The 14,800-nt window shown below is 36.4% G+C and overlaps 2 protein-coding genes and 1 long non-coding RNA gene across 4 annotated transcripts; 2 read left to right on the top strand and 1 right to left on the bottom strand.

The window, feature by feature from the left end:
- Positions 1-469: 469 nt before the first annotated feature.
- On the top strand, positions 470-6,705 carry LOC121510490 (oxidoreductase HTATIP2-like). The gene is made up of 7 exons (XM_041788545.1): positions 470-804; positions 1,155-1,344; positions 1,436-1,543; positions 2,977-3,114; positions 3,245-3,306; positions 5,032-5,272; positions 6,505-6,705. Exons 1-6 carry the CDS (start codon positions 689-691, stop codon positions 5,246-5,248), a joined length of 831 nt encoding a protein of 276 aa, XP_041644479.1. The 5' UTR covers positions 470-688; the 3' UTR covers positions 5,249-5,272; positions 6,505-6,705.
- LOC121510496 lies at positions 1,213-14,790 on the bottom strand. Of its 2 annotated transcripts, none has more exons than XR_005991948.1 (4): positions 14,715-14,790; positions 12,742-12,965; positions 5,011-5,222; positions 1,213-1,316 (listed from the first exon to the last, which is right to left on the bottom strand). It is a non-coding gene; the product is annotated as an uncharacterized LOC121510496 (long non-coding RNA). The 2 variants fall into 2 exon arrangements; XR_005991949.1 differs by having other exon boundaries at positions 14,710-14,772.
- Positions 9,542-13,797, top strand: htatip2 (HIV-1 Tat interactive protein 2). The gene is made up of 6 exons (XM_041788534.1): positions 9,542-9,860; positions 10,267-10,456; positions 10,545-10,652; positions 12,178-12,315; positions 12,426-12,487; positions 12,763-13,797. The coding sequence occupies exons 1-6, from the start codon at positions 9,745-9,747 to the stop codon at positions 12,977-12,979; spliced, it is 831 nt and encodes a 276-aa protein (XP_041644468.1). The 5' UTR covers positions 9,542-9,744; the 3' UTR covers positions 12,980-13,797.
- Positions 14,791-14,800: the final 10 nt, after the last annotated feature.

The raw sequence follows: 14,800 nt of genomic DNA, 5'->3' as shown, positions 1-14,800 counted from the left end.
TATTTATCCAATTTTGATGTTTGAGCGCAACTCAAGATCTAGAATTACAATTGTTAAAAAAAAAGTCCTCTTCAATCAAAGCAGGCTGTTTTACTCTCTCCAGGCTTGAGTGTACATGTTAGTCAGTATGCTGCTGTCAAAGACTAAAACTAAGGTGATTCATCTCTAATCTGATTTTAATTTAGTTTTCTAAAAGCAGAATAAAATTTTAGTTATTATTGGGTTTTCGTAAAGCTTGGTTGTTATTTAGTTTCAATTAACTAAAATGATATTTACATGCTAGTTTTAGCTATTTAGTCACTTTAAGTTCACTATAATAACCTTGATTCGGACTAATTATACTGTACAGAATGGGGAGGAAATTGCACGTTGTAGGGATTCTCCACAGGGATTTAGTAATTGAATTGCGCATGCGCTGTAGGCGGTACAAGCAGAAGCTTTGAGAAACTCAAGCGCGGCGTTTCTTTAGTGCCGTGCGATTTTCAACCATGTCAAACCAAATATATTCAAATCAATAACAGATAAATGATTTGGTCTCAACTGCCTCGTCCATCAACTTAAATGTTAACAAAGACGGTAATCGTCCTCAAACCAATCAGCGAAGGAGGAAGAGAGCACCTTCCATAGAGACAAGTGAGCAGGAAATGTCCCACCTAGGTAGTTAGTGATACAGGCGATACCCTCTGTTATGAAACGGCTGTTTGCCGCCCACGGTAAAGCAACAGGCTTCTTCGCTGTACTGATTATCGTCGTTGCCGCCGTTTTGAAGTATTTTGACGACCCAGAGCCGATTAATTATACCAGGTAACTAATAGCAGACGTCATTGTCTCTTTATCAAGGTATAGTCTGCATACAAAAGATAATTTTGCTGCTTTCTTAACAAGTGTTGCATGCAACTAAGCTGAATGTTAGCGTATCTATAATTTAATATGATTTTAGGACCAATAGAGTAACCCTTAGATGGAAAATAGGGCTAATACTACTGCAGAACAAACAAACTGAATAATGGCTGGCAATGTCTATGTGAATATATTATCTTATCATTTGCCCCCAGAAAGCATACTGCCTGCACAAAGGTCACCTGTACGATTTTTTGCATTACCTGTTCTCATCCATGTGGCTAATACAGCTGTCCCCTTATTTTGGCACACAGCATGGCTGAGGACATGAAGACTCTGGAGGAAAACTTCAGACTGCAGAATAAAAGCTGCTTCGTCCTCGGTGCCTCAGGGGAGACAGGAAAAGTGCTGGTTCAAGAGCTGCTGGAGCGAAACATCTTCTCCAAGATCACTCTCATCGGAAGGAGAAAGCTCACCTTTGAGGGCAAAGCACATGAAAATCTGGTAAGCGTTCTCCTTATTTATTTAACATTCATCAAACCTGCCTTGACATTTTTTTTCTTGACCCCAGCTGTGGTTTTTTTTATCTCTCCAGGTCCAAGAGGTGGTGGACTTTGAGAAGCTTGATGATTATGCGGCTGCTTTCCAGGGTCATGATGTTGGCTACTGCTGCCTTGGAACAACCAAGGGGAAAGCAGGGGCTGTAAGTCCAAATCTTTAAACCTAATTTGGGTATTTTGATGGTGAATGAATGGAAATTCCAGCGTTGATTTGTAATGCAGCAAAACTGCACTACAAACTGCAAAACTTTTAATATCTGTTTGATTTGCATTTGACTTGCTGTACTTTGAGTAGCTATGACTCAGCATTTATTTATCATACATTTCCTGTCAAGCCGGTCTGCAAAATTGGTTTGGTCAATACATGTGCAAATATTTAGTAAACCATAGAAGGACTTGGTTGACTGAAATTACACCCTCACATCAACCAATTGAATGGTCCTTACAAAAATAGTGACAGTGGAGTCTGCGCATCATGGCTGCTAGTTTAGATAAGCTTAAAAATACACATAACAAGCATCTCTGGTTGAAGGAGCCAGCAGTTACCTTGAAGATGTTTACTGCAACCATGAACTTGTAAGGTTGAACCTGTCAGCTGTTAAAGATGACACTACACACCATATTATACACCAGTGGTTCTCAACTAGTCTCCTTAGGATCCAGCACAACCCCATTAATAAGAGATCACAGCCCATATGTATAAAAGTTTTCCTGTTGTATTAAATGAGAAATGTTGCAGTTTAGACCTTAAATGGAACAAAACAGATGATGGAACACCTAAAAGGCACATAATTACAAAAGCCCTCGGAGGACATACACCATATCCATATATTCTTCATTACAGTTCATTCCAGTAAAAACACATCATTTTTTGGTTGTTTAGTCAAAATCTTGAGAGATCTATCCAGTTTCACAGCAAAATGGAGTAAAAAAAATTAAATGCGTGTACGTCTGCTTTGGTTTTCTGTATATAGACTATTAGCCACAATTTTTTTCCAGACACACCTTCATGGCCCACTTAAAACAGCTCTGTGGCCCACTTTTTGGCCTAAACCCACTAGTTGAGAACCACTGTTGTACACTGTATGGAATTAAATATGCACACAATGTTACAACATTTCTGTAATATTAAAAACACTGATAAATGAAGAAAGACAGTCCCTGTACAGTTTAAAGTTTGAAAAGCTATCATTTGCAGTGACAGAGGAGATTTGCAATGGATTGTGGGATGTGTTGTTCCTTCACCCCTGGAAAAATTATGCACAAATTATGAGTCTTGTACCTTTGTTTTGTTATGCAGGTTGCTTTGTTGCCAAATCAAATGTTTTACAGTCAAAATAATTCAGGACTAAAATGATTCGTGTTAGGATTTTCTGAAATGTCAAAGAAGGATTGAAAATGGGACAATGTACTTCTGGAATCAAAGCCACCAAAAAGTGGGCGCACTGTGGTGCTCTATTTGCACATTACACAATAAGTATGAATGGAAAATGAGTTACTCTTTAGTGACCTCAAAAACTTCTGTAGACTGTATGTGAATTTTATCATTTTCTGTTGCTTTTCTCCTTCATTTCAGGACGGATTTGTCCGTGTGGATCATGACTATGTTCTAAAATCAGCAGAGCTAGCAAAGGCAGGAGGCTGCTCACAGTTCCACCTCATGTCTACCAGAGGGGCTGATAAAAAGAGCAGCTTCCTGTTGCTTAAAGTCAAGGTATTTTTTTTTGTGTTTTATCTAACATGTTACTCTCTTGTTTTTTTTTTTTTTACAATATAAGGTTTACCTTTAAGGACACAGTAGACAGCCACTAAAAGATAAACTTGGATGTACTGTTTTTTTCCAGGGACAAGTGGAAGCAGACATTGAGCCTCTGGATTTTGACAGATATGCTATTTATCGACCAGGGTGAGAAATCTTGTAGACTTAATTCACTATTTTATTTTACATTTGACACATTCTCTATAAGAGATGATAGACTGTGGACATTTGGCGTTGAACTACAGAAATGTATCAAACAGGTATTAAAAGAAAAGAAAATCACAATTTTATTTAAAGGACATTAATTGGGAAAAATGAACACTGAACTAAAGGGTACTTTAAACAAATATATAAGGAGGATTATGCTAACTTCAAGCAAAAAAGGAAAAAAACATAACAAGGCCAAGAACTGAGGAACCCAAGGTGGAGGACAGGTTTAACATTATACATGATATATTTTGCCAAACCAAAAATTGCTCTGAAATGCCTAAAAATGTGCATCCTCTTACAATTAACTATAATTAGTAAGAATGTAAATATTATCCTAATCTGGTACAGGAAATGGTTCCAGAACATACTGGATTGTGGATCTGAAAACTGATGCCTTTATTCTGTAATTATATGGGCAAAGTATTATTCATCACAGCATTGACAGTATTACTTAGGTTTCAGAGATTTGCAGTTGAATTAATGGCTTTCAAATCAATATTTTCTGTTGCTGTATTTAACTCAGTGATGGCTGTGCCTGAAGAAAGTGGCTGCATTTGCAGCAATCTTTGATATCACAAAGTGGTTGTCTAGTCAACATGCCAAGGAGAATCATGGGTGTTGTCCGTCTCCTGTTTGTACTGGGTCTGGTACAGAGCAGGCAGAAGCAGTGTACTTTCTCCTCTGACCTTTGCTCAATAGTAGCTATATATTCAATGTTCTACATTTGGTATATGACGTAATAAATATTAATATTTATTTGAACAGCACCAATTTATAACTAATGCTGTTCCAAGACACTTAAAAAAGAGAGCAGGTCTAGGCCGTACTCTGTTAAATGATTTATAAAGATCCAACATACAGCAAACACTAAGAAACCAACAGCTCAACACTAAGAAACATTTAGGATTGTTACAGTGGAAAAACAATGAAAAACCTTTCCTTTACCTAGACTCATGCTGTGTTGAGGGTGCAAATTTAAAGAAAACGAAACAAAGGCAGTGTTTAGATGTGCCAACTATGAAATGGCAAACATTTAAAATATTTCATGCATCAACCAACAGGTTGTTGCTGAGGAAAAATCGTAATAGTTAAAGTCAGTCTGGGGAGCAGGTGGCCTAGTGGTTTGGGGCGCAACAATTGGCCATGTGTTCGGGCGGCCCGGGTTCGAGTCCAGTCTGAGGCCCTTTGCACATGTCTCTCTCCCAGTCTTGACCCCATTTATGACTCTGTCCACTGTCCTCCTCTATCTAATGGAGGCACAAAAATGATAATTTCATTGTACAGGTCTATTTAGAGCTGTAAAGTACTAACTTTACTCCATTTCCATTCATTCCTGATGGCTAGCCCCACTTCCTTACCACCAACAGACATTCAGGATCACACAACTGCAGTTTATTTAACACAGTCTGAAGCCTGACCTATTACTTCTAGGGCAATTCCCCATGCTGTTTGAAAAAGAAATATCCATCTACTTCTACTGCTCGTGGAAATCATTTAATAACAGCACACACAAAGTGCTGACTGTAGTCTACCAAAGAAAATTTAGCGAAACATACGTAGAATCAACAGTGAATTTCCCCATTTAAAAGGATAAGGTCAGATCTCCTTAAAGACCTAATGCAATCACTAAATAGTAAATACCTTTTTGTTTTTTCTGGACAGCGTTTTGTTGGTTGACCGGCAGGAGAGCCGGCCCACAGAGTGGCTGGCAAGGAAAGTCTTCGGTGGCCTCTCCTCTGTGTGCTCTACATCCATGGCCATCCCAATCGAAGTGGTGGCTAAGGGGATGGTGTCCAACACTCTGCTTCAACCCGAGCAGAAGATTGAGATACTGGAGAACAAAGCTATCATCGCTGTGGGGAAAAGTGCAGGGAAATAAGAGAGAGAAAAAATGTATACCAAGGTGAGATAAATGTACCCATTTACATCACATATTTTCTTACATCTTACATCACATATTTTATATTGGCATTTTCTCCTATTATTCAGTAGACCATATTGGACTCTTTGGCATCGAGTCTAAAATACATCATGGATGTGAAGATTATCAGGCTGTCCATCACTTCTAAAGCATTGTGATTGCCTTGACAACTTGATCTGAGATGCCTATTTTTTTTCTTGTATTTGTACTTGCCAAGTCCTGTAAACTTAATAGATACTGCTGTTGCCTCTTGCAATTTACAATACTCAAAACCCAAGTATTATCAATAACCAATAAGTGTTAATTATTTTTTTGATAAACTCTTTAAGATGTCCTCTTAAGGTCTGATTTAAAGTGTTATATGAATGACATTACTAAAGTCCAGTTCGGACCAAAGATTGGTGACACAAAGCCTGTTTTAGAACGTAACAGGAAACAGTTGCAGCTGTGTTAACTAGGCCAGTGCAGCTCGAATGAGGTTGACTGATGGTGCTGCCTGCAATTCAGTTGGTCAAATCACTAACAGCTATCTTTAGGATGTTAAATGAGAAATGTAAATCTTGTTTTAAAGGGCATGTTTTTAAAGCAGAATATTTGTTATACTAACATGAGGATTGCTGAGAAATTCAAAGCTGTAGAAGCTAAATATGGTTTCCAGCAGATATCTAAGTCACAACAAGACTGAGCTAGTAAACATGTTTTTGTTTGTATGTGCTGTGAAGTTGTGCTACCATGCTATGATGGTGAAGAGCACATGCGTGCAGCATCTTTATTGAATGGTATTAGTGAGGAATCAACTTCAGCATTCATGCAACAATCAAACAGCCTAATGTCATGCATCATGATGACAAAGATACAGAAGAAACAGGGATTGTGTACTATTGTCCTTCTTTCAGAAACAGATTTATTGCACAGTAGCTTAGAAAATAAACTATTTCAACTAAGTGATTATGAGGGTCCTTGCAAAGGAAAGGACACATCATCTGGTGTGAGCTGGTAGACTTCCATTGTTGAAAGTTGGAGCAAGTTACAACTCACTGTGGGTCTGTGGTCTTACATAGGCTTCATCCTTGCTGAATAAAATGGTATTTTTTTACAAGTGCACAGTTTAGCTAGTTCTTTACATTTTGGAGAAAAAAAAATTAATAGTGACTTCGTGTTTGACTTCTGTCTTCCAACTGTTGATACCTATTTGTTTTTTTTTTCCATTTCAGCATATATGGAAACAACAATGCAAGAACATTTCCCGCCATAATCATTCTTATATTCATCACTATCATCTACTTACTCATCTTAAACACTGAATTTTTCGTAATTGTCAGAAAATCAAAGGGTGCTTCCTATACTGTTTTCATTCTGTTGGATTTGTTATATTTATTGTATTTTAGTTTAATTTCTTTGTCATTGAACTGCCTTTACATAAATGCTGACATGCACTTATTACTTGATTCAAACACAGAATTTATTTATAAAAATATTTTACACTGTCTTTCATGAGAATAAATATTTTAATTTATAAAAAAATTACTTGTGTCCACATGAGATATGATGAATCTGTGCTTCATGGTATATTTCATCTGCATTTAGAGCTACTGACAATATACAGTGCTTAACAAATTTATTAGACCACCTGTCATATTTGTCTCAGAGACCATCCAGCATCATGAAGTGCTTTAATGTGGACTCTTCATTTCAGTGAGCTCTCCAGGTTTTACCATTTTGAACAGCAATTAGGAATTTCAAACTGAATTCACCTTTTTAAACCCAAATTTGAGCCGGCTCACTGGGCTTCTGTGAGAAGTCAAAAATTAATCAAGCATAACATTCAACCACTAAAACTAATTTTTCTGGTCAGGAATGCAAGTAAATAACTGTAATTTGACATTGATAAAGAAATAATGATGTGCTTTACTATTTTTTCAGTTTTTTTGTAAATCAGTACATTTGAAAATTCATGGATAACAATAATAATTATATTTTAGCATTAAAAATATCATTTGGGTTAAATAGCTTCTACATATTGGTGTATTAACCATTGCAGAAACATAAAAAATTATTTTGGTTTTTACCAGTTTTTACCAATGCTGTTAATTTAGGGCAGCTGTGGCATAAACCTTTCTTTGGTTAGTGGTCTAATAATTTTTTTTAAGCACTGTATGTTCTATGTATGATGCTGTAAACACATGCTGTGTTAATTTCAGCTGATATGGTGACGACTATACACTTCAAATACAAATCAGACCATAACCGTTCTTCATTTTTATATCAATAATGCATTTTAATTCAATTTATACTGGATTTTTGTAACTGTCAGGGAATCACAGGCTGTTTTTTCCTTGAAGGAAATTGATTGTTTTCAGTCTGTTAAGATTTGCTATAATATTCATAGCATGTTTTTAGTGTAATGTCTTTGGTTATAATGAACTTCAGGGTTGTGTAATAGTGTGGACATGAAATTGGTCAGGGGAAATATTAACTTTGAAAGTTAATTACTGGGTATCAGCAGAAATGGAAATTACTGATGATATTTGAAAATGATATACTGACTATAAAATCAGTTATATGTTAAATACATTTGTGGAGTTTTAGACTGAACCAACATACCTACATCAGCCCAAGTCTTGTTCTTTGTTCATCCTCATCCTTAAACTCAAGTGTATTTGAAGGGCTGAAGTTAGTTTCGTTATTCATCCTTAAACTTTTGTGTAGACTGAGATTTGAGTTGAGAGTTGTAAAAAAGGGGACAATTTGTTATTGTTATTTATACAACTGCATCTTTCTGCTTTAACAGTTAATTATTTATGTGTTTTCTGGTTTTCCTGCACTATTTGGCTGAATATATATTTTTTTGTTCTGCCATGCTTCTTTGCTCCTTATAGATGTGCAAATGAACCTTCTTTTTCTTTGCAAAGTGCAGCAGCGCCCTCGTGTGACTAAACAGGGTTACACACCTTGAGCTCTAAAATCCTGGGGGCCCTTGATAGAGGTTCCAAAGTCCAGAGTTGCACATAGTAATGAAGTTAGAGGAAACTATTACAGTTCTGTCATTTTGCCCTCAATAAGAGTAGACCCCTCTAAAGAAAATGTTTATTCATACAGCATCTTGGCCTTTAAGATAGCCCCTAAGGTGATATATATTTCCTATTTTCTGTATGTTCAACCCAAGGTAGTAATAGTTTGGGATTTTGTTTAATTAGTTTTTAATTTTAGTTTTTAAATTACAGTATAGTTTTTATTACTTTTTAGTCCTGGTGTGTTTGTATAGTTTAATTTTTTTATAGTTTTATAGTTTTTTTCATATTTTTTTTATAGTTTTAATTTTTCACAAAAGTCTTCTTGTTAGTTAAGTTTTTATTTGTTTGACTTTATTCAGCAATAAGGGATAGTTGTCAGGGGTGAGACCCAAAACATTCCTGCAGTGGACTCTGCATTTTTCATTTAATTTATTCAAAATCAATGTTTGACTACAACTCATGACCTAAATTACCACTGTGTAAAGAATTTTTCAGTCAAATTAGGCCATCTTACTCTCTCCAAGCTTGAGTGTACATGTCAGTCAGTCTACTGCTGTCAAATACAGGAGCTTTTGTCCCTAATTTGATTTTATTCATATTAGTTTTGTAAGCACAGAATCAAGTTTCAGGTTTTTTTTTTTTTTTTTTTTTTTTTTTTTTTTGTAAGGGTTAGTTTTTATTTCGTTTTAGTTAAATAAAGTCCTTATTACATTTCAGTTTTTGTTATTCAGTTTTAGTTAACAATAACAATCTTGGTTTCAACTTATTTATTTTAACTCAAGTACAGTCATGATTACAGGTTTTTGCATGTAGCGAATAAATTTCTTCACTTTTGCTTCTTATACCTAGCCTGTGCTAATGACACAAATAACTGTACTGTCACCACTGAACACTGAGAAAATAATAACTTTTTGGAATATTAATTCATTGCTATTTTAGAGTACACATATGTTAACATTTTGTGACAGGCCAGGGCACAGATTGGCGAGCTTCACTGGATGAAGTTTGTAGAAGATATTATAGAAGATTTTTATGTGATGTTGTAAAAAAAAAAAATGTCATAAAACCTTTATTAAATTAGATTGGTACATGTCAGGTTGACTCAAAATAAACAGCTGGATATTTACGCTGTCCAGAGCAGAGTGATGCAGAGATTCTCATTGGGCTATGAAGTGTGAACTGCGCATGCGCTATGGATGAAGCGCCGATTTGAAGCGATTGGTTGAAACACTGCGCTGCACGGTTTATATCAATGTCTCGAAGAATACATAAAAATAATCTATTAAAGCTGTGTCCCAAGATTGTTCGTCTATCAAGCTTAATGTTGACAAGGACGACAATTGAAGGCTGTTCGTCCCAGCCTATCAGGAAGAGCACCGTCCATTGAAGTAACCAGGAAGTGTCCCACCAAGGTAGTCGTTGCTACGAGTGACTCCTGTTATGAAACGGCTGTGCACCACCCTTGGTAAAGCGACAGGCTTCCTTGCTGTCCTGATTGTCGTCATTGCTGTCGTTTTGGAGTATTTCGACGATCCAGAGCCGGTTAAATACACCAGGTAAATAACAACGGAGGTCATTGTCTATTCAAGCTACAGTCGGCATAAACAAACGTCATTAACACTGTTAGCTTGTCACTGTTGCAGTAATTAAGCTAAATGGGAACAAAATAACCATGTTCATATAATAGTAGCTGTTATTATTCACCTTTGGACAACCTAAACGTGGTAGGGAAGCAACGAATGTTTCTACTAAGACATAAGCTGCAATGCCACCAAAGTAATGATATGTAATGAATATAATTATGCATTAATTCTCCATTGATTGATCAAACAATTGTGCTAAATGTATGGAAGCATGGTTCACATACTGTATGCATACTCCACTTGCTTTACACACCCGTCGTAGCATTACCTGTTCTCATCGATGTAGCTAATACAGCTGTCACTTTATTTTGGCACGCAGCATGGCTGAGGACATGAAGACTCTGGAGGAAAGCTTCAAACAGCAGAATAAAAGCTGCTTTGTCCTTGGTGCCTCAGGGGAAACAGGAAAAGTACTGGTTCAAGAGCTGCTGGAGCGAAACATCTTCTCCAAGATCACTCTCATCGGAAGGAGAAAGCTCGACTTTGAGGGCAAAGCAAATGAAAACCTGGTAAGAGGACTGGCTCCTAGTTTACCTGGGGTTTATCACACCTGGTTGACATTTTTTCCTGTCCCTTACTGTGGTTTTTATCTTCAAGGTACAAGAGGTGGTGGACTTTGAGAAGCTTGATGATTATGCAGCTGCTTTCCAGGGCCATGATGTTGGCTACTGCTGCTTGGGGACAACCAGGGCTAAAGCTGGGGCTGTAAGTTCATATTAAAAAAATCCAGTATGGGTACTTTAGTTTTGAATTGATTTAGATTAAAGTGGATTTGTGTTGAAGCACACAACTGCAAAGTTTCTATCTATTTGGATTACATGGGGCTGACTGTAATGAAAGATGCCCTGACTCACAATTTGATTATCATGTGCAAACACCTCCCACTCAGCCAGTCTGCAAAATCCGTTTGGCCAATTATGTGAAAATAATTAAAGCAAGACTGAAATTACACCTTCCCATCAACCACATAATAGATTCCCCCCAAAATTTTTCACGCTATCACTTCATCAATCTTATTAATGACAGAGGAATCATCTGGCAGTCTAAATAAACAGTTCTCAACCTTTTCTTTAACCAAGCACACTTTGAAAATTTTCAAAAATCTCACGCAAGCTCAGTTAAAATGTATTAATAAGAAAGAAAATGTGGGATTCATGTATTAATAGAATTAATAACATGTATCTCTAAAGCACCCTCTTAAACTATTAATATGGCTTTACTCTCAGGAAATTGTGTGTTGATCTTAAAGACACACTTTGACACATTTCTCACTCCACAAACACCTGCTTGCACTGTGCCTACTGAAATGAGCCTATTCTTTCATGACCCTGACATTGGTGTGTTTACAGGAAAAGAGTATACAGTATGAAACCATTCTGATTATTACTGCTGACAATCACCTGCAAATGTGTGGTAGTTTTTGGAGGATTTTCAAGTATCTTGAAGGCACCCCAGTTAAGAAAGTAGTTTCATTGCACTTGTGTGTCTGTTATGATTGTTAAGAAATTTATTTTTGCAATAAATCTTTGAAAGAAATCACCCATTTTAAACCCAATTTCAGAAATGTTTCAAAGAATTAACTGATAATATTTAAGAAAGGATTGAAGGTCTATCCATATATTTGAACATGCTGAACAGTGTGTAAATTTGATCATAAGAATAATAGTTTTTGTAGAGCTAGGTTTTAAGAAAAAATCCCAAGAAGATATTATAAAATGAGGCTCACTAATTCTTAAAGAAACTTGCTGTGGCAGTGACTCATAGTTAAAGGATTGGCTGTTGATACTGTAACTCCTGACAGCTTTATAAAAAATGACCTTTTGCTTTGGCTCCCCCAAGTTAATTCACTGATAAGCATGTTTTTTTTTAGCAAGTTGTGCATTAAAAAGTCCCCAATTATTGTGTCACTGAATTATTTTTATTATGAAAGGCAAAGTCAGGAAAGATGGGTGTTTTCAGCAACTTTACACAACTCAGACCTCTGAAACTCACACTAACCCGACAAACAATGGCAACTGTGATAACTCTCATATCCAGTAAGTTCTTTCATTTTGAAAACAATGACTTAATTATCTTACCTTAATCATCTTGTCTGGTAAATTTCTGAATCTACTACCTACTGTATCAAGTAGACAAGAAGTTGTTTTCCAATCCTGATTAGTAGCAACCTTTACTTTTGTAAACTAAGTGTGAACTTTAAAGTTTCTTTCCATTTTCTGCTTTATTTCAGGACGGATTTGTCCGTGTGGATCATGACTACGTTCTGAAATCAGCAGAACTTGCAAAGGCAGGAGGCTGCTCACAGTTCCACCTCCAGTCCTCCAGAGGGGCTGACAAAAAGAGCAGCTTCCTCTACCTTAAAGTCAAGGTATTTTACATCCTTCAGTTATTGCATGACCCACACTACACTTGGTCTTTTTCTAAACTTGATTATGTTTGTTTTATTTAATGAAAGATGAAACTGATGTTTTCCTTCAGGGACAAGTGGAAGCAGAAATAGAGGCACTAGATTTTGACAGATACGCTGTTTATCGACCAGGGTGAGTCGTTTTATTTTCTCTGTTCACTGTCATACATGAAATTCTCCTTATTCACTGCAAGACATAACTACTTGTCCCAAAAATCTTAGAAGACTTTTTGAACAGCAATTTTGAACTTCATATTCCAGTTTGCTTAGCATGGCAAACATTTACATGTTTTTTACTGTTGAAATAAAAACACTACATCTCTTCAAAAAGTAGTTGTTGATTTGGATTAATCAGGTAGAACTTACCACACTTTTAATTTTAAATACCTTTGTGTTTTTTCTGGACAGCGTTTTGTTGGTTGACCGGCAGGAGAGTCGGCCCACAGAGTGGCTGGCCAGGAAGTTCCTCAGTGGCCTCACCTCTGTGTGCTCTACATCCATGGCCATCCCGATCGAAGTAGTGGCTAAAGCGATGGTGTCCAACACTCTGCTTCAACCCGAACAGAAGGCGGAGATCCTTGAGCACAAAGCCATCGTTGCTGTAGGGAAGACTGCAGGGAAATAAGAGAGAGAGCAGTGAAAAACAGTACCCAGTCACACCAAAATTTCATCCCAACTTAGGCTAGACCTGTACTGTACTCCTTCACACCAAGTCTAATGAGTAACAGACGTCCAAATATTGAGATAGTCCATCATTTTTGCAACTGTCAGAAAATCAAAGGGTATTTTTTAGAAGGGACACATGTTTTTGGGGGTCTACCAGAGTCCTCAGGGAAGAAAGCTGTCAAATTTGCTTGGTTTTCATTCTGTGCTCAAGTTTTATTTATTTGGTTTTGAAAAGGACCGCCATATTTTCATCAGGGAACTGTCACCACACTTTTTAATATTAGTCAATATTAGTCATGCTTTAAAACATTGCACCAAACTGCCTTAAAATAATACTTACCAAGTTTTGAATGTTTATATTTTTCATTTCATATCATAAATATTAAACTCTGCTTGATTGAGAAGAATTATTTTGTTATATTGTCAATATTAATGTCATCATGTGTCCACATGAGTTATAGTTTATCTGTGCAATGTTTTCAACTACATGTAAAACTATAGACAAAATGGTGCTAAGAGACTGCATGTTGTGAGAAATTCCTAGTTTTGTGAAGTTTAAATTGCACTGTATCTGCAGTATAAAGAAACAATGCCAGAAATACATTAGAAGATAAAAGTGACTCTAATGTATTAGATGTGTAAGAAAGAGCATTTACAGATAAAAATGTTGATGTAATTTTTTGTCTACATGTTTCCAAAGCTAAATATTAGACTTAGAAATTGCTGTACCACTAATTTGATTTAAAACATCTGGATTAAATACAAACTGGTAATTTATCCATTTGGTGCTATGCTTTTTTGTCACAGACAAAACTGTTCTTGATGCCAAGTTTAACTTGTAGTAAGACTGGGAAAGCCATGCTGACAGCCATAGGCTGATGTAAATGCTTAAGTCACTAAAAAGTCATGTTTGACTCAGATTCCTTTAAGATATTAATGTCAAGCAGACAGTTATGATTATCACTGCAGAAAATGTGTTACCATCAGCATCCATGCTAAATTTAATATAAACTGCCTTTTTCTGCTTCTATACCATTCATCATTTTTCTTTTTCATTTGGTTTTATTTATCTTTTGATGTATTTGTTTGAAATCTGTCCAAAAACACACCTTTTCTTTGCTAAATATAGTGTTCCCCTCTTGTGACTAAAGGAGGTAATACAACTGAATTCTTCTGTATTTTGTGGATTTTACTGCTCCTGAAGTCTGTTTTCAAACATTTCTTAACTAAAAACTGCCACCTCCATGTTAAATTTACCTGATGAATTTTTGTGGCTTTCGTTAATACTAGCTGAAGAAGTTTTGAAGTTGTATTTGAACTTTATAGCTGTTAGATCACTGCATAAATGTAAATTTGTTTTGAAAAATGTCAATGAATGAAGGCTGAATTCCATTTCTAGTGTCAGTCCTGGTGTTGAGATTCACCAATTCAAGTTAGAAATATGCTTGTAGAACTAGCACAATTTCCTTTCATGGGAAATAACTCATTTGGGGAGGTGTTTTTTTTAGAGTAACTCTTTTTCCGTTCTTCTCTTTTCCTTTGCGTCTAGATTTTAATTCAATCCAATCATGTCCACTTCCCTGCATACTCTCCTCACAACTATACCCTCCAGAACCTGCCATCTGCAGACAATTCACAGACCTAGCCATGGGTTTTTATTTTAAGTAATTATACGCTGAACGAACTCACGGTACCAAAGTTGGCGTTCTCCCAGCATGCACCTCGAACCCTCGCGTCTCCGGGAGCACTGTGACTGGAGGCACAGATTATACAGTGTTCA

This window comes from Cheilinus undulatus, linkage group 1 (genome assembly GCF_018320785.1).
Source record: "Cheilinus undulatus linkage group 1, ASM1832078v1, whole genome shotgun sequence".
Taxonomy (NCBI): Eukaryota; Metazoa; Chordata; class Actinopteri; order Labriformes; family Labridae; genus Cheilinus; species Cheilinus undulatus.
This window is presented reverse-complemented; position numbering and strand designations above follow the sequence as displayed.

What these genes read in the sequence shown, in the direction of transcription:
- LOC121510490 (XM_041788545.1), top strand. Translation starts at nt 689, where the DNA reads ATGAAACGGCTGTTTGCCGCCCACGGTAAAGCAACAGGCTTCTTCGCT. An exon ending in GCAAAGCACATGAAAATCTG is followed by an intron (nt 1,345 to 1,435) that starts GTAAGCGTTCTC and finishes TTATCTCTCCAG; the next exon opens with GTCCAAGAGGTGGTGGACTT. An exon ending in TCCTGTTGCTTAAAGTCAAG is followed by an intron (nt 3,115 to 3,244) that starts GTATTTTTTTTT and finishes GTTTTTTTCCAG; the next exon opens with GGACAAGTGGAAGCAGACAT.
- htatip2 (XM_041788534.1), top strand. Translation starts at nt 9,745, where the DNA reads ATGAAACGGCTGTGCACCACCCTTGGTAAAGCGACAGGCTTCCTTGCT. An exon ending in GCAAAGCAAATGAAAACCTG is followed by an intron (nt 10,457 to 10,544) that starts GTAAGAGGACTG and finishes TTTATCTTCAAG; the next exon opens with GTACAAGAGGTGGTGGACTT. An exon ending in TCCTCTACCTTAAAGTCAAG is followed by an intron (nt 12,316 to 12,425) that starts GTATTTTACATC and finishes GTTTTCCTTCAG; the next exon opens with GGACAAGTGGAAGCAGAAAT.